This window comes from Melozone crissalis, unplaced genomic scaffold (assembly GCF_028551555.1).
Source record: "Melozone crissalis strain CALT ecotype California unplaced genomic scaffold, PUWL_Pcris_2 ptg000068l_1, whole genome shotgun sequence".
NCBI lineage: Eukaryota > Metazoa > Chordata > Aves > Passeriformes > Passerellidae > Melozone > Melozone crissalis.
In genome coordinates, this window is record NW_026535846.1 from 7,945,734 (window position 1) to 7,964,283 (window position 18,550).

The 18,550-nt window shown below is 55.8% G+C and overlaps 1 protein-coding gene across 3 annotated transcripts; it reads right to left on the reverse strand.

The window, feature by feature from the left end:
* Nucleotides 1-55: 55 nt before the first annotated feature.
* GDPD2 (glycerophosphodiester phosphodiesterase domain containing 2) lies at nt 56-18,020 on the reverse strand. Of its 3 annotated transcripts, XM_054289582.1 has the most exons (16): nt 11,411-11,562; nt 8,817-8,965; nt 7,666-7,769; nt 7,500-7,593; nt 6,847-6,906; nt 6,408-6,506; nt 5,937-6,030; nt 5,387-5,532; nt 4,823-4,905; nt 4,173-4,323; nt 3,423-3,638; nt 2,431-2,582; nt 1,963-2,110; nt 1,660-1,742; nt 1,194-1,222; nt 56-889 (listed from the first exon to the last, which is right to left on the reverse strand). In XM_054289582.1, the coding sequence occupies exons 2-16, from the start codon at nt 8,928-8,930 to the stop codon at nt 837-839; spliced, it is 1,626 nt and encodes a 541-aa protein (XP_054145557.1). In that variant the 5' UTR covers nt 8,931-8,965; nt 11,411-11,562; the 3' UTR covers nt 56-836. The 3 variants fall into 3 exon arrangements, with proteins under 3 accessions (XP_054145557.1, XP_054145556.1, XP_054145555.1); XM_054289581.1 differs by lacking the exons at nt 56-889; nt 11,411-11,562 and adding an exon at nt 17,966-18,020 and having other exon boundaries at nt 898-1,222; XM_054289580.1 differs by lacking the exon at nt 56-889 and having other exon boundaries at nt 898-1,222.
* Between the last annotated feature and the right edge of the window lie 530 nt (nt 18,021-18,550).

An 18,550-nucleotide genomic window follows, 5' to 3' on the forward strand; every position in this document is an offset into this window, starting at 1 on the left:
GGCGCGGAAGGGAGGACGCAGGCGTGCCCGCCGCACCCCTTCGGGCTCCGTCTGCCGCTCCTCTGCTTTATTGACATAAATAGACAGCAACAAGTCAAACTGACACGGTACCCTCTCCCTGTTCGAGGCCCTGCTGCAACGGGACCGATGCCGAGTCCCAGCGCTCCCTCTGCTGCCCTGGAGCAGCAGCAGGAGAGTGAGCGCGGTCCTGCCAGCCCCTGACACCCAGCACCCCCAGCTCTGCTTCTTCTCTTCCGCGAGCAACAGGCACTAACTGCTGCACGGAGTGCCAGGACCCTGTCCCGTGAAGATGAAGCCAGCAGCAGTAGGGACGGGATTTGTGTCCAGGATGGGAGGGTGAAGAGCTTGGCTTTCCCTTTGTCTTTTGAAAAGCCACTCCACATCCTCCTTCCTGAAATTCCTCAAGCCATGGGACAGGGCCGCCCCCAGGGGAACAGCCCTTAAACCAGGTGTCCCATCCCTGGCTGCAGAGGTGCTGACAACAGGCAGAGACAGCCCTTCCCCTGCACCAAACAGCCACCCAAATCCCCGCTCCTGTCCAAACCCCAAGGGAGACGTCTCAGCTCCAGCACTGCTGGATAAATATTCTGCCCCTAGGCCACCCCTGCAAAGCTTTAGTTCCTCGCTGCCAGTGGGCAATGAGAACTCAGTTCCAAGTCTTTTCAGCTGAGGGCAGCTGTGCACCATGAAAGGAGCCAGGAAGGCCACGGTGGAAGGGAGGCTCGGAGGAAAGGAGCCTCGAAGCTGGCCTGCGGAGCGCTCCTGCCTGAGCCGTGCAGGGCTCTGGCTGCCCTTCCCCACAGCTGACACAGGCGTCACTCTTGCATCAGGCTGTTGATCTTTGTGAGCAGCACATCCGTCTCAGACTCTGAGGAGACAGAGAAAAAGCATTTATTGTGGGCAGCCACCATCCCGCAGCGACAGGCGGAGCAGCCTGAAAAGCAGGTTTGAGGATATTCGGGAAATGTGGGATGCCCTAGTGCTGCCCCACAGGGCTGCTTGTTAAGAGCAGGACAGGAGGAACTCCCTGGGCCGGGATTCCCTTCCCTCCCCCAGCCATCCCAAACCACTCCGTCACGTTTGGCTGGGGAAAGCTGCCTGCCTGTCAGGGAGAGTCCCAGAGGCAGAGCCCGGCTCCAGGGGAGGGAAGCTCCCGTTCCGTGCGCACTCACCCGCTGGCCGCCTCCTGCGGGAACATTTCCTAGGAGATGGAACAGGATCGATGTTAGCATGCAAGTCTGGTCCCACCGTGCCCTCCCCTGAGCTGCCAGCTGGAGGATCTGGGGCCCCGCAGTCCCTGAGGGAGCTGCTCTCAGTGCCTGCAGCACTGGGGAAAAGGACAGGAGCAGGAGCCCCAGCCTCAGCCCACCGAGCCCTGCGGTGCAGAGTGGGTTAACAAGTGTGAACTAAAGCATCCAGCAGCTTGAGGCAGGGCCAGGACAGACTTTTAGCTGCAGCTTGGAGGTGAAAGTTGCCCCCACACACTTCTGTCTTACTTAGCCAGACAGGAGAGCACCTCCCCAGGATCTGAGCCCAGAGAGGGGTGGCAGCAGGTTTGGGTCTGCACCAGCCACCCAGGGCACACTACAGCATCCCCCAACAAAGCTGCCTTGGGAGAGGGAAAGGGATCAAACCTACTTCATCAGGACGAAGGCCCAGATGATGATAAGTAAGGAAACACAGTCCACAACGATCCAGATCATGAAGTATGTGCTGCTGGGCTGCAAGGCAACGAGACAAGCCATTGAACACCATCTAGGGGTGGTGTGCCATGGCACAGCCCTGTGTGCCTGCTGTGCTACCAGTCCATTCTACAGGGTGGCATGCTCCCATGCCAGTACAGCAGTGAGCAAAAGTCACCCTCCAGGCAACTGCACAGGACCCACAAGTGCCTGGGACACAGGGCTGTGGGGCAGGGTGAAGCATTCAGGGGTCCCTTACCAGCAGCCAGATGGGGTGTTCCATCTCCTTCAGCACCTGGCAGGCATTGGTGGTGACAGAGCTCACCCCTGAGCACCACAGCACGGAGAAGAGCCAGGGCTGGTTCACCACATACAGGTTGACAGAGATGTTGTCCTGGCGGTACTGCCTGTGTGGGGACAGCTGTGGTCAGGGTAGCAGGCAGCAGGGTGCCACCACACTCTGCACAGCCAGAGGGGGCTGTACATGATCCAGCATTTGCAGCCACATGGAGCAACTGTCTGGAGATCCAGATTTGCTGGCAGGGCAGAGCACTGCAGCCAGCTCCATCCTCTGCACCAGCCCTGCCTGAGAGGGACACTTGTTCACAAGGCACACTCCCAGCTCTTCCCAGAAGCACACCAGTACTCAGCACCCCCACCTCTGCTGGCCCCTGGGACAGTCCCCAGACCCCCACAGCTCCCAGGAACTTGGACAAAGCGTTCTCACCTGATCTCCTCAGAGCTCATGTCCTGGTAAGGCAGATTGATGTGCAGCACTGGCTCCTTCTCATTCTCGACCCTCTTCCGGCCATAGACATGCTGGACACCTGGGGCCTGCTGTTTGACATCTTCCCTGAAGCCATCTGGAAGCCAGAGGACCTAGGCAAGAGCCAGAGAGCACATGCAGAGGAGAGGTGCTCCAGAGAGTTTGCTCTTTTCCAATATTCCCTCACAGGTCCAGGCTCACATGGTCTGCTTAGACAGCTGCTTCCTGCCCCCCATCTCCACACTCAGCTCTGCCATGAGGATCTCAGCCAGGACAGTCTCCTAAGAGCTTGCCCCAGCCAAGAAATAAGCACAGGTCCCACTGAAGGGAGAAAGCAGTTCCAGCCAAGGAAATCTGCAACAGTTTAGTCCTTTCTGGGTCTTTGAATAGCTCAAGACGTGAATCCATTTATCCCCAGCTCGGCAGCAAGAATGCACCCTGGATCACCACTAGAGTACAAGTCTTTTCTCTGTCCCCTCCTGCTCTGCATTCCCAAAAGGCCAAGCAACGTGATTTGAGTGCTGATTTGTCCCCAGAGGGCAGCACATATCCTGTGCTGCAGGGGTTGGAGGAAGCATAAAGGGAGCACAGGAGGGTGCAGCAGGAGTCCCAGAGCTGCAGGGAGAGGTGTGGTGGAGTGTGGGGAGGTGAAAGCCCAGCATTGTACTCCTCTTCCTGCTGGCAGTGTTGGTCTCCTCCCTGGCCTGAGTCATTGTTTACACACCAGGGTGGCCAGTGTTGGGAAACCAAAGTATTTGGAGGGGTCTGAAGCTGTAGGCATTAAACCCTAATTATTGGTAACTTCTCCCACACGTGGGCAGGGCTGCCCAGCAGGGATCACATATGGGGTGTATGGGGTGTCAGGGATGGTCAGTGGGGCTGGCAGGGCACCTCCCACCACGGCAGGGGTGTGACAGCAGGGCCTGGTACGGGTGGGGTGGTGACCAGCTCACCTGCTGCAGAGGGATGCCTGACTGTAAAATCACTCCCAGGGTGACATTGACGAAGTTCTGGTAGTCACTGTGGTTCTCAGGCCGAAGGTCAAACATGATGGAGAGGTTGCTGTGCTTGGCTGCCTCTAGAGCCTGTTCCAGGGACGGGATCCTCTGCTCAGCTGCCTCCTGGCGATCACCAGGAGAAAGACTCTGCACAGTGGGGAATGGCCTCCGCTGCAAGGGTGAGAGAGGGCAGTCACCACAGGCAGACCACCTGCCAGCTTCCACATCCCAAACAGAGTCCCCTGGGGGACTCTGTTCCCTACACTGGCCTCTTCTTCTGCTCTCCAGTGCAGACAGGCACAGGGAACCTCCCTATGCACATCCATGGGCACCTGTACCCTTCTCCCCACTAACAACAGAATTCAAGCAGCCCCAGCGCCTGTGGGCACTCAAAGCTGCTCAGCAGTAGTTAGTCACCTTTTGGGAAGAGCCTGGCCACAGCTGCCTTCAAGCCCAGGCAGGCTGTGCTGCTCAGAGCAAACATGAGACATCCCCTCTGAAAGCAGCCTCCTCCATGACTCAGCTGAGGAGTCAGAACAAACCCCAGCTTGGGGCATAACTGCACCCAAGGGATTTGTGCATGTTTCTGCACCCTGTCCATATGTCTGCTAGGACCAGGAAAGGTTCTGGAGCCCCAGGGCAGGGCTAATGCTTCACCCAAGAATGTACCCATTCCTCACCAGCCACCCTAAGGACATTCCTGACCTCCAGAAACCAGCTGCCAGCATCCAGCTGCTGCAGGTCTGTCCAGTTGAAGGCAGTGCTGTTCAGGGCAGCCCTCTCAGGGAACACAGCCTGCACGTTGGTGGTCCTGGTGAGCTCCTCGTCGTGCATGAGGAATGGGACCCCGTCAGCACTGGCAAAGGAGCACAGAGGAAAGCCATGTGTTGTAAGCTGTTTGTCTCCTATCCCTGCCCTGGCATTTCTACCCCCTCCCAGCCACCTGCCAGAGTAACCCCCACCCTTATTCTACTTGTGGCCCTTTACACAAAAATGTGCACCTAGAGACCAAGCCACCAGCCCTGCTCTCTGAAACACCTGTCCCAGTAACAGGATTGCATGAGATGAACTGGAGCCAGGGTCTGTTTTCCAAGCAGTACCCCTCCCCTGATGGAGCCTCCCTCCCCAGAAGGCAATCTGCATGGGGAGGACAGAAACCCAGTACCTCTCCCAGATCATTGGGACACCAAGCTGGAGCCTGTCCCATACTGGGAAGGTGGGAGTGGCAGAGCCCTTTGAACAGAGCTGCCTGCAAATGCAGGCTGTAGCAGTCCTCCAGGTGTCTTCCAGAATGCCCCCTGTGGGAGGTGACATCCCAGGATACACAGCCCCTTCCTCCCCCTGAGCCCCTTTACCTCACCATGACGTCTGTCTCAAAGACTTGCACATCACAGTCCACTGCCTTGTGCAGTGACATGAGGGTGTTCTCAGGGGCCAGCTGGAAAAGGGAATGGTGTTAGTGCAGGGAGCATGGGCAGGATGGGCCAGGGGCAGGCACTCATCCTGCCTGGATGCACCCAGCAGCTTGGCTGGGCTCTAGGGCAGCCACAATGAGCCTAGGGTGACCTGGGTGTGCTGGGGGGTGGGAAAGGACTGGGGGTAGACAGGCAGAGCCTGCCTCATCCCTGCTCCCCAGCCCACACTACACAGCCAGGCTTTCTGCTGGGACTTGCATGCTCCTGGTCCAGCAGTGCTCAGGCAGCAGCTCTGTCCTGCAGCTGCTGCATCCCCTCCTCACCCTGTGTTCATCCAAACTCCAAGCCTGGATGCTGGGGGGATACCACTGTTCTGGGCTGGCCAGAGCTTGTCCAGGCCTGTGGCCACCAGGATCTGTGCCCCACAGCCAGGCACAGCCTGGCTCTTCCTAGTGGAGCAGCCTGCCCATCCACAAGAGCACTGCCAGGGTGCTGGTCACTCACCATGGGTGCTCCTCGATGGCCAACTAGGGCTGGCTTGGGGGGCAGCTGGTTCTCCTCCATGATGCAAGGGGAGGTGATTCCCAAGGGAGCCAGGTAGAGTGCAATCATTGCTGCACAGTACACAAGCAGCACAACCACCCTGAGACCTGCAGGCACAGACAGAAGTTATGAGGTACAGAGGAAGTATTTTGCAGGTCACTAGGAATAAGCCAAAGCTGCTTCACCTGGCATTAACCTGTCATTGCCTTAGGTCAAATACTGCACCCTCATCCTCAGGAACACTGTGGATTTATTCCTGCCCTTGCTCAACTCAGCACTTCTGCAGCACTCTGCCACCTGCAGCCCTCCTTCAGCTGCAAAGCAGGGAGGGCTGAAGCTACAACAAGGGCTGCTCATGAGAAACCACCAAGAGCAGGCATTGCTGCCACACTGGAGACCTGTTCCCACTACTGCACTGCTCCCTAGCACCACTCTGCCACCAGTGCTGCCCAGCTGGGTGGCAGGACCCAGGGCACAGCCAAGGGGACAACTGAGAGCTCAGAGGGGTTACCTGTGCTGCGGGTGCGGTAGATGAAGCTGGCCAGGGGCCAGGCAAGGAGCGTCATTCCCCCCACAGCTCCGATGTGCAGGAAGGGACCTGTTGCCTGGGGAGGCAAAAAACACAGGGTGTCAGCCAGCACCAGTGCCTGTCCTCAAAATGCACATGTCCCAATGCCAGGGATCTGCCCCTGCAGCCAGTACTGGTGGAAGACCCACAGTGCTGGGAGGGAGGGACAGGCTTCTGGGGGACAGAACACTCTCCCTGCTCTGGTCTAGCCACCATTCATCAGTCTGGTGGCAGCTGCTCCAGGCAGGACTGCAGGGACAGAAAGAGCACCTTGCCTGGCCAGGCAGCAGAAGTCAAGGGCAGGGAATTCATCCCCAGTGCACACAGCCATGCTGGGGGCTTCAGTCAGCACCCTTCAGCTCAAGGTCAGGCTCTGGGTACAGCAGGGGAGTCCCTGCTATGGAGGTGACTCACCTGCAGGGAGATCCATGCACTTTTCCACTCCTCTGCCCACTTTATTCCCAGCCCTGTGAAGGCTGCAGCCACCACCAGGGCAGTCAGGATCAGCAGGACCTGTGGGGCACGCACAGGGCAGTTAGGGGAGCACACAGCATCCTGCAGGCCAGGTAGAATCCTCCTCATCCCTTCCTTGTGAACCCCTCCCAGCCCTGATACCCATTTCCCCATCTGGGTTTGCAGCTGAGCTCTGTGCTCCGTGCTCTGAGCACTGGGAATATTCCCATCCCAGAGACATGTGGCTGAGGAACTGACAGCTGCAGCCCGGTCAGCAGGGACACACAGCCACTGCGTGGGGTCACAGCAGCCATGCACAGCCCCAGCAGGCTGGTCCAGCTTCTGAAGGTGCCAGGGCAGCCAGGGCAGGCACCATCTCCCTGCACCTCCAGTGTCTCACCTTGTGCACCCAGTGTAGCTTCAAGGGCTGGCCACAGAGCTGCAAGCACAGAGCGAGGACCTGCAAGGGCAAGGAGCTGTCAGACTGGGCTGTGCCCACACCTCAGCCCTCACAGGGCACAGGACTCAGCCAAGGAAGCTCGGGCTGCCTGCACAGGCAGGGGCTCTGCCCGTGCTCAGACTGAGCCGGCCCCAGATGCTGCAGCTCCTCCCTGCTCAGCACAGCCTGTGCCCAGCACAGCCCCATTTCTCCAGCTCAGCACAGTCTGTGCCCAGCACAGCCCCATTCCCCCTGCTCAGGGCAGCCTGTGCTCAGCACAGCCCCATTCCCACAGCTCAGGGCAGCCCCATTCCCACAGCTCAAGGCAGCCTGTGCTCAGCACAGCCCCGTTCCCCCAGCTCAGGGCAGCCCCATTCCCCTGGCTCAGGGCAGCCTGTGCCCAGCACAGCCCCATTCCCCCAGCTCAGGGCAGCCCCATTCCCCTGGCTCAGGGCAGCCTGTGCCCAGCACAGCCCCATTCCCCCAGCTCAAGGCAGCCCCATTCCCCTGGCTCAGGGCAGCCTGTGCCCAGCACAGCCCCATTCCCCCAGCTCAGGGCAGCCTGTGCCCAACACAGCCCCATTCCCCAGCGCAGCAGGGTCAGGAGGGCTCACCAGCAGCACAGATGAGTAGCTGATCAGCACAGCTGTAGCTATGAGCAGCACCAGGGACCAGTCTAGCCACAGCTTCTTCTGCCTGAAGATGAATCTGCCAGCAAAGGGGAAGGTCAGAGGGGCAGGGGTGACGTGGGGAACAAGGCTCTGTGTAGATCCTACTCACTCGTTGAAGTTGTGGAAATCATTGAGGATGATGATAGCGAAGTAGAGCCACACCAGGGTGAAGAGGAAGACGCAGAAGAGGAAAAGGAACCAGCTGCAGTCATACTGAAAGGCAGAGATGAGAGTTATACACATACCCTCAGGGCTCCTAGCCCCCAGGCAGTGCTGAGACCCCTGGGTATCACCCAGCCAGCAGCAGGGAGCACAGGGGGTCACAGCAGGAATGGCCAGGGGTCAGGCACTGAGCTGTGCCATGCAGAGGGACCAGAGCCACCCTGGCTGGCTCTTTTGGCTGGAGCCACACTACAGAAAGATGGATCAGCATGTCCTGCAACAAACAAAATCTTCCTTGGCCAGGGTGGGGACGATGGCCCCTGTGGCAAGACTGCCTCCTTTCCCATGCAGCACTCCATGGGAACAGGCTGGGACTTTGCACACAAGAAGGGGAGGGGAGCCAGGTCCCATTCCCTTCTAGCTGCACCATCTGTGAGCTGGGCAGAGAGCAGTGCAGGGCCTCAGAACCGCCCTTGTAGCAGTGAGTCTGCAGGCTGGGTCCAGCTGCACTGCCCACAGCCACAGGTGCCACGTGTGTGCGGGAGGTGAGGGGTGCCACAGGCGCCAGAGGGACACCCAGCAACCCGGACTTATTTGTACATTGCAGGCAAGACAGGACAAGCCGCAGCAGAGCCACACCCATGGGAGTCGGAGACCTCAGAGGATCCCAGGGCCTGGCCACTCCCAGGTTACAAATTGCTGGGGACACCCTCCCGGTGGGGCCACACCCAGCCCAGAACTGTGTCTCCCACGTGCCTGGCCAGGTGCCCCGGGACCTGCCCAGCCCCAGGGCTCTGCTCTGCCCCAGGCACGTGAAAGCCCCACTGCTAATGCTGCTCTACCCCTCTTGTCACCCAGCAGGAGCACAGCCCACCCTCCCTGCTCCAGGCCAGGGCAGTTCCTGGGCAGTGAGGGTGCCAGCTAGCACCCCAGCTTTCCTGGGGCTGGGCCCTGGGAAGCAGGAGCAGCAGCAAGAGGTCAGCAGCTCAGTGTCTGGGGCTGAGCATCCCAGCCAGAGCCCTTCCCCGCCCCTGCCAGCACTCTGAGACTCCCACAAAGGGGCTGGCAAGCCCCAGCTCAGCATCACTCAGGTATCACCTTGGTGGTTCTCAGGCCCTTCCTCTTCTCCTTCTTGGCAGTGATCCACTGGCAGCTGTAGGGGCAGAGCAGGCAGGTGGCACAGGTGGAGCAGCAGCCAGGGGGGTCTGCCATAGCAGCAGACTGTCCCAGAGCCAAGGTCAGGTGTCCTGTGGGGGATACACAGTGTGTTGGCACAGAGCTCCCAGCACACTGCCCCCACCCCGTGGGGATGCAGCACTGAGGCATTTTGTGTCCAGGTACCCTGGCAGGTGGCCCAGAGTGCTGGGACACAGTGGGGCTGCTGGTTGTGTCCCCAGACAAGGCATGGTGCCAGGGGAAGCAGCAGTTCAGGGTGCAGCCCAACCTGTTCAGCAGGCTGTGCTGGGACCCTTCACTCAACAAGCTGGAACAAGCCTGGAGCTGGCAGGGAGCAGGGCCTGGGCTCAGCCCAGGGCTCAGCACTGCCTGGGAGCCAGGACCACTGTGCAGGCTCCAGGGGCAAGCAGCCTAGCCAGCCAGCGTGACAGCACCACTGCACCCAGGCTTCCCCACCTGCAAGGACTGTCCACTGCCATGCCATGGCCTGGGAAGTTCCTGTTCTGATCCCTAAGTGCAGGTCCTTGTAGCTGCAGCACCATCTTGGCAGCCCCTGAGCTCAACCTGCACACCAAGGAATCCCCAGTGGGGCTGGAGGAGCTGCAGCTGAGCAGGCACTGGGTGGCTTTGGTCCAACTGCTTGTGGGGAACCCATTTCTACAGCCACAGAGATCCTCCAGGGCAGGGCCACCACTGAGTTCCCAAGGCTGGCAAGAGAACGGAGCCAGGATGCTTTGCTATGATCTCCAGATTCCTGGTGCTTGGCTGGAAGAAGCAGGGAGCCCAAAACAAGATCTTCCTCAATCCATCCAGAGAAATCCCACCTTTACTATTGCTTGTGCTGCTGTGGAGCTGCTCCTCCTCACCCCAACCTCCCCAACAGGCCAGGCTCACTGTGCAACACTATCACCCTGCACATTAAGCCTGGCTCTCATTTCACTGTGACCACTGAGCCAGGCATGAGAGCCAGCTGACCACATCCTCCCAGCTACATCCTCTCCAGTGCTGGAGTGCCTCTCAGAGCTGTGTCCCATTCCAGGCTGGGCTGTGGAGAGAGGGAGCAGAGCTAGCCCAGCTCCCCCCTGGCCCAGCCAGCCAGACCACAGCAGCTCTGCCATGCCCAGCCTGGTCTGCCCCTGGAACAGGGCCCCTGGAACAGGGCAGCACCCCAGCCCATCACCTTGCTCCTAAATACCACCCCATGGGGGGCTCCAGGGTGCAGAGCCTGCCCCAGCACCCACACAGAGCACAGGGTCACACACAGGCAGGCAGCATCCCAAGAGCAGGACCCCATCCCTGGCCAGGCAGCTTCTGCAGGCTGGGGCATGTCTGGGGGCTGCCATCAGCAGGTCCAGCCAGCCAAGGCACAGAGGATGATAAGCAGCAAAACCAAGCCCCACATCTGCTGCCTCCTCCACCTTCCAGGCACCAGACCAGCAGCTGTGACCTGCTCAGTGATGGCACTGAGGGAGTCAGCCTTAACACAAGGGATGCCATGGGTCATACCCCTGCTGTCACCAGAAGCAGAGTCACTACTTCCACCAGTGGGCTCAGCCAGCCTTCCCTTGGCGTCACCCTGTCCCCTGTCACTGCTCACATGGGCAGGGCACTGGTGTCAGCAGCTGCTGGCAGGCTCCCACGCAGGGTACATAGTACAGGAGGAGTGGCTGTGGGCACCAGCTGCAGCTCAGCTGCTCCAAGGGACTGCTGCTGCCAAGATTGGAGCTTGGCAGAGAGTGGCACAGGACTGGTCACAAATCTGCCCCAGTGGTGATGTTGGGAGGATTTGGAGGGGAAATGCCACCCTGTTCTCCAGCTCAGAGTGCAACTGCAGCAGCATCAGTGGTTATGGCAGGGCACACATCCCAGACAGAGCAGGGATAGGCACACAACAGACCCTGCTCAGCTTCTGCTCTGGCTCCAGTGGGAGAGCAGCAGTGGGAGTTGGGGCTCCATCATGGCTGGAAGGACCTTCCTTCAGCTCCCACCAAACAAACCCCGTGGCACACTCAGCCCTTGTGTGCGAGGCACAGGGAACCTGAAGGACTGACAAACCCATTGCCACAGTCACCGACACAGCACCGTGTGCTGGTAGCCTCACAAGCACCTTTGGGCTGGCACAGGACAACCTGGCGGCCATACGCAGATCAATATCCCCTTGTCCTGGAGGAGCGAGCTGAGCCAGCCCAGGCTGTGTGCCATCGGGCAGGTCAGTAGGAGCTGGTGCCTAACCCTGGGCTCCCTTTCCTCCTAGGACGGAGGACAGAACACAGGCTCAGCACGGGGCACAGGGGGACCCCAAAACAGCGATTGCAGCACAGCGTGGCCCAGATCCCCCACTCTCAGTCTCACACCCGGGCAGCCAGTCGTGGGCTCCCCGTTCCTGCTCTCTAGAGCGTGGGAACAACACGGGCACCCCTCTTCCTTCCCCCTCACCTTCCCGGGACCATCACCCCCTCCCCGTGCCGCCTGCCAGCCCAGGGCAGCATGCCCAGGGCCGGGGCAGCCCCAAGTACCTGCTCCCCGCGGATGTCGCGCTGCCGCAGCCGGGCCAGGTGAGCGCGGGGCTGGGCTCTGCCGGGCCCATGCGTGCCAGCACTCGGCTCCGCCGCTGCGCTCACACCCTGCAGGGTGTGCCCGGCCCGGCAGGTCCGCACAGGCCGGCGGAGGCGGGCAGACTGCGAGCGGAGCCGTGAGGAGCGGGGGGCCGGGCTGGGGTCAGGGCGGGCTCCGAGCAGAGGGGGAAGGGGCCCCGGGGCCGTCACGCGTCGCGGCGCGCTGGAGTTTGCAGGCAGGCCACGTCCAGGCAGAGCCGGGCTCCAGGGAGAGCTCCCGGGAGATGGAGGCAGAGCTTCGTGCATCGCCGCGCCTTTGAGACAGGGGCTGCGGGAGCCCCTCGGACAAAAGGGGACTTTTCTCTTGCCGGCAGAGGAAGCCTGAACAGACACAGCCCAGGTCACCGCGGCTGGCCCGGCGGACACACCGGGGCATGCTTTGAAGGCAGAAGCACAGAAGTAAAAGTGCTTTTCTTGCCTTGAGCCGAGAGAAATGCTTCCGAATGAGTGCATCTGAACTTTGCTAAAGCAGCAGATGAAAAGAGGCTCCAGACAGGCCTGATGCCAGCTGAAGATGGATGGGCTGATGCCTTCCATCTTCCCCCTCCCTCCCTGTAGCACAGCATAGCTGTCCCCCCCACCCTCTGCTCCAGGTCTCTGCTCCAAGTGAGCCAGGATGCACGATGGGCACTCAGACTTTTCTGAGTCACTGAATTGATCCGTCATTGCCTGTGATCTCAGGGGACCCTCTGATCTTCTGCCACTTGCAGAAGACCTGAGAAAGCTGATTTACAGGGAGGTGATGGCATTCTGCAGTGACATAGCAACAGCCAATTTAGGCAGAAGCCTCAGTGCTCAGCCCTCAGCTGATCCTGTCCCACACTACTGTTAACAACTCCGGCACAACTCCTTGGGCAGCTCCATGGAATGTGCTGATTAAGGCCTTATCAGTGGATGGTCTGGGGCACCGCAGGAGGGCTTGTGCAGGAACACCCATTGCTCTGCACCTAAAGGAGTAAGCTGAAAGCATTGCAGTGGCCAGGAATATCCCCCAGACAAGCCAGCAGCCCTGCACACACAGATTTTGTCAGATGTGAGCAGTTTGGCAGTGAGGTTCACCTCCTGCATCCATGTGTTCTGCTGACTCTGACACAGATCAGATGCATGGCTGCATGAAGAGCAAAGCTGTGGGCACGAGCCGTCCCAGCAGACCTGCGCCCCAGGAAAGTCCCTGGGATGCAGAGAGCCCATTTTATGGGGTAGAAGGTTGACTGTAAGGGATTGGATTGCAGGTTTTGAGGACATGAATTAGCGAGCAATGAAGTGAGGTGAAGGATCACTCAAGCCAAGAAACACCTTAGGCAGCATGTAGGGGAAAACCGAGAGGGAATAAAGAGACCAAGGAAGTACTGGAGGAGGGGAGGTTGATGCAGAGCTCCGGGAGATCAAAAAGTTGTGGACTTTAGTGGAGTGAGGCAAAGTTTATGGAAGAGGCACCACGGGCAGACAGAGCAGCGGGACAGGCGGGGGCGTCCGTCTGACCGTGCCAGGCTGGAGCGCGTTTCTCGGGGGAGCCGAGCCGCTCCCACCCAGTGCTGCCGAGGGAGCCCCGGCCCCGGGCACCGCCGGGCGCGCCTGCAGCGCCACCTGTGCCCACACGAGGGCGGCAGCGCGGCCCGTCCCGCCCGGCGTGGGGCTGAGGGGACGGGAGCGGCGCTGGGGCCGAGCGGAGCCGTGTCCTGATCCCCCACGGGCCCGGGCAGCGGCCTCGTAGCGCTGCCTGTGAGGGCCGGCAGCCATGCTGGCCACTGCCAGGGCCGCGCGGGCACTGCCGCTGCCTGGCCGCCAGACGGCGACCTCGGCCCGCGATGCTGCTGCTGCTGCGGGAGTGCGTGAGGATCGGCCTGTGCAAAAGGGCAGAGCTGAGCCGGGGGTGTGACCCAAAGGACAGGGCTGTGACCCAAAGGACAGGGCTGAGCCCACGGGTGTGACCCAAAGGACAGGGCTGTGACCCAAAGGACAGGGCTTAGCCCGGTGCCGTGACACAAAGGGCAGTGCTGTGCCCAGGGCTGTGACCCAAAGGACAGGGCTGTGACCCAAAGGACCAGGCTGATCCCAGGTATACCATGCAAAGGACAGGGCTGAGCCTGGGGGTGTGACCCAAAGGACAGGGCTGATCCCAGGGATACCATGCAAAGGACAGGGCTGAACCGAGGGTGCAATCCTATGGATAGAACTGAGTTTATGGGTGTGACCCAAAGGACAGGGCTGAGCCCAAAGGTGTGACCCAAAGGACAGGCTGAGCCTGGGGATACCACCCAAAGGACAGGGCTGAGCCCAGGACAGAGCTGTGCCCAGGGGTGTGACCCAAAGGACAAAGCTGAGCTTATGGGATGGGGGTGTGACCCAGAGGACAAGGCTGAGTTCAGGGATGCCACCCAAAGGACAGGACTGAACCGGGGGTGTGATCCTATGGACAGAACTGAGTTTATGGGTGTGACCCAAAGGACAGGGCTGAGCCCAGGGATGCCACCCAAAGCACAGAGCCAAGCTCAGATTTGATACTCAGAGGACAGAGCTCAGCTCGGGGCCATGACACCAAACCCAGCAGACTGACATAAACACAGGCATCATTGACATCCCTGCCAGCTGAGACTCATCTCCAGGAGCCAAGTCGCAGATGAACAGTAAAGCTAACAACCAGAGTGTATAATCAGGCTGGTTTAGCTCTACCTGTCTCACTACAAAGTCAGAGGCATCAGAATTAGTGGGAAAAAGACAGAAAATTATGTTCCTGTCAACACAGTTGGATGAGCTCAGGTACAACATCAAGTGTTGCATTGATGTAAATAGAGTTTGTGTCCTGCCTTCACTTGAGAAAGTTCATCTGTGAGTGTTCTTTCAGATTATGGCAAACTGATAAAAACACAGAGAGGAATGGTCTAAATAAGCAGAGAAAGTTATGTTGGTGTATTACAGTGCAGATGAAGTTATCATCTCCCTAGACTCTAAACTTGGTGGGTAGAGCAAGTATTTTCAGCACATGTGAGAGACTTAACAGCTTCCTGTTAGGTTCCTGTTTGTCCACTGAACTGGTCACAAACTAGTTATTTCAGGAAAAAAAGGCAAGCCATTATTTCAGTTACTTCTGTTTTTTGCTATACTGCACACAGTCTATAATAAATATTCCTTTTAAAGATGGACTGTTTTAGGGAATGTTTTCCCTTCACATAATCTCCTATAGGACCCAAGACCAGGAATAAAAGGGGAATGCAATACAGGTTTGTGTAACATTATTTCACACTCTTTCAGCTTGTAATAGATGACAAAACCTCAGCATTTCACCATTTCTCTGCTTTTAACACTTAAAAAGCCAGTGACACAGACTGTGCTTCCACCTCAGCCAGTAGCAGACCTACATAAACTGATAGACCAAGGCAATGATCTCCATCATTAACCTAAAGTCAATCTGCCGCAATATATATTTTGCTACCTATTAAAGCTGTCCTGCATAGGCACATTAAGAAATCAAGTTGTTTGAAAGAACTAATCACACAATGAACTGCCTGCTTAAGGGGAGGGTGTATGATCATGCCAGTAGTGTCAATTTTTTTTTCCATAAAGGCCAGAAGCTTACAAAGAATTAAAGTCTGTGGTGAGCAAGCTTTGAATCAGATTTTTTTTCCCTCCAGAAGCGGGCTTAGTTAAGGAGCTCAGGAATGCAGATTGTGAGAGTATTATTCATCTTGAGGAAAAAACCTCTGCGGATGACTGTACTTATTTCAGCTCTTATCACAGAGTTTGTATGATACAAGGCAGATCACTTGACCCAAACTTTTCATGGGTGGTCCTTAAAGGTTTAATTTCCTGTGTACTCGAAAACAGCATGGAGCAGATTTTCAGGAGTGCTAATCACTAACTGTTGTAATTGAGATGAGCGATGGGAGCCCCGAGGATCAAATGCTAAGGAGTGTTAAGAGTTCAAGCCACAGGGTGACAGCAGATCTCAGCTTGGGCACTGCAGCAGTGCTGTGTTTAGCCCCACTGTTTTGGTAGGAATCCAACACCTCTCGAGGGTTTATGGAGATTTAGTAAGGTAAACACAAGACCACAGCAGATCATAGAATGGCCTGAGTTGGAAGTGACCTTAAAGACCATCCAGTCCCAACCCTCCTGCCAGGGGCAGGGACACCTTCCACCAGAGCAGGTTGCTCAGAGCCCTACCTAACCTGACAAGTTCTTCAGGGATGGGGCAGCCACAGCTTCTCTGGGCCATCTGCCAGTGCCTCACCACCCTCACAGTGGAGAAATTCTTCCTGACATCTAATCTAAACCTGCTGTCTTCAGTCTGAAGCCATTCACCCTGGGCCCAGGCACTCCAGGATCTTTTGAAAAGCCCCTCTCCATGTTTCTTGTGGGCTCCCTTCAGCTACTGGAAAGCCACAATAAAGTCACCCAGATGGCTTCTTTTCTTCAGGCTGAACAATCCCAGTTCTCTCAGCCTTTCCTCCTAGGAGAGGTGTTCCATACTTTAATCAACTTGGTGGCCTCCTCCAGCAGCTCCATGTCCTTCCTGTGCTGGGGAGCCCAGAGCTGGAGGCAGCACTGCAGGTGGGGTCTGACCAGAGTGGAGCAGAGGGACAGAATCCCCTCCCTTGACCTGCTGGTCCTGCTGCTTTTTGGGCAGCCCAGGACACTCTTGGCTTTCTGGGCTGAGAGCGCACATGGCTGGGTCCTGTCCAGCCTCCCATCCTTCTTATCCAGATAAGCAACAGTTAAAATGTTCAATAAATGTTATACTACAACATACGGTTCAGAAATAATTTTTAGGCAGTGCCACGTCACAGCCAAAGAGAAAAACAAAAAATAATTGAAACAGGTAACTCCTGCTTTCATTAAAAGAAAAACACCCAGTTATCAGATTCTGATAGTTATATCTTGTAACACATGCCATGCTTCATTCATGATTCCAAGGACCAAAATATTTGGTTTGGTTCACACACAGCTCTTTTTTTTTTGGAACTTGAAACTAGTTTAGAATTTGAAGATGTTTGTCGTTTGTCATTTCCTAATTGCCTTATTGCATACTTAACTGAAGTCACAGAATAACAAACTTGGCAAATCTTAAGTATTAAATTTAGGATGCAGCAGAAGGTATGCTCACAGGCTACACTCACATGCAATTTTGCATCTTAACTGCATATCTTTGTGTTTTGTGTAATCTATACAAAGGAAGTGAACTAATTTAATTATAGCACAAGTATTTTTTCTGTAAGTCCATTTCCTTTATATGGATAATTAACTTTACTGGAAGTTAAATTGCAGGCATAAATTACTGAATGTGGCAACACTGATATTCTGTAGATCTGGTTTCACCTGCTCTGCATGGAAAAGCACTTGACTAGTGGTCTATGTTATTTTCTGATCAATATTTGTGGGTTTTTTTCCAGGAAAAAAATATAATATTTACTCTGTCAATAAAACCATTTATGTGCCACTTACTGCCATTGCTCTACTACAAAACCATTTGTAGTTAGTGTTTTTAATGCTTGCTTACTTACTTTTAAGACATACTATTATTTTTGCACTGGGATAAGCCTTTACTGTGGAGTGTTTGCTCCTGCCACACATCTAATTTCTGCTCAGAGTTATAGTTACTGTAGAACAGCATTTTCCCCCCTTTCAGCATGTAAAAGCAGCTGCAAGATCACTGCATTAGGTCATGCTGTGGAACACAAAATTGATTTGTTGCTTGAGCTGCCTTTCCCTCCTTATGGTTTCAGAAGCCTCCCATGCAGTCATTACCACTCCCCGATGTTACTGTGAAGCCACAAACTTTGTTACAGCATTAGTGGGGTCCCAGCAGCTGTCTGACAGAATAAAACCCTGCAGCAGCATTTATGTCAAAAATGAGCTGAAATCCTTGACAAAGAGGTCAGCTCTCCAGCTATAAGGAGGACGTGTCAGGATACAGCCCAAGCTGCAGAATACCTTGATTGCTTACTTTGCATTAAAGTATTGCACAGACCCTGGCTGAGGTCAGTCCTTGCCCAAGGAGTGTCCCTTCAGATCCCCTGTGAGCCTTGCCACTCATGGAATTCCATCCTGAAAATCCAGGCACAGAGCACAAAGCCCTCTTGCACACTTATTTTACCATCGCTTGTTCTCAGCAAGCTCATTTGAGGGCGAGCAGCAGTTCTGTGAGTCACAGTGTGCTGCAGTCATTAATACTCCCACTGTACTTGCAGTGCTACTGTGCTTTTCCTCTTAATACCCATAAGCTGTTGCTATTAGACAGCTTTGCAGAGCTATTAGAGCCTGTCCTGCAGCCTTTAGAGAAACAATTAATTATATTAGATGCTTCTATAAAAGCCAATTCCTCACATGTGGAGCTACATTCTGTGCTTTATAGTAACTGCAAGCAACTAAATTAAAACTAAAGCTGAAAAAAGCTCCAAAAACAACCATGAAAAGAAGCTCCCAGATAAAGAAAAGGCCCAGAGCATTCCCACTTACCAGGCAAAAGCAACTCCTCGTTTCACACTCTCTGCAGTATGGAAGCAACAGCTGTTTGCCATTGCCAAATTTATAGGAGCAGCCTCCAGAAGTGTGCTAAGGGTGGGTTTATATAAGGGCCCTGGCTAGGGAGTGGCCAGAAATGTGGTGGAGTTGTGGGGTTTGTATGTCCTTAGGTGGCTGGTGGTGTAGCTGTGTCATAGTGAAGTCAATGTGTGCTGTTGCTTAAAGAGAGGTAGCTCTTCTTTATAAAGCTAATATTTTAGGTCTAGAATACTTAGTTAAATGTTATTTATCTACTTTAAGTATAGTTTCCTTGCTGGTTTTCTTTATGATTTATTGTCTTGTGCCTCTTTAAGGTTGTTTCCAGCTGTAAGTATCTTTAGGTACAAGCTCTTCTGATTTATTTAATATGGGTAAAATATTACAGTTCTTAAAGAAGAAAGGCTTTAGTACTGTCTAGCATGCATTTTCCCACTTAACTGTTACAGATACCTACTATGAGTATTTGCAATTGCTCTCTTTTAGTTACTACCCTGTGAATTTTCTTCTGACCCTTTAACTAGTCCAAAGGGTTTATGTGGG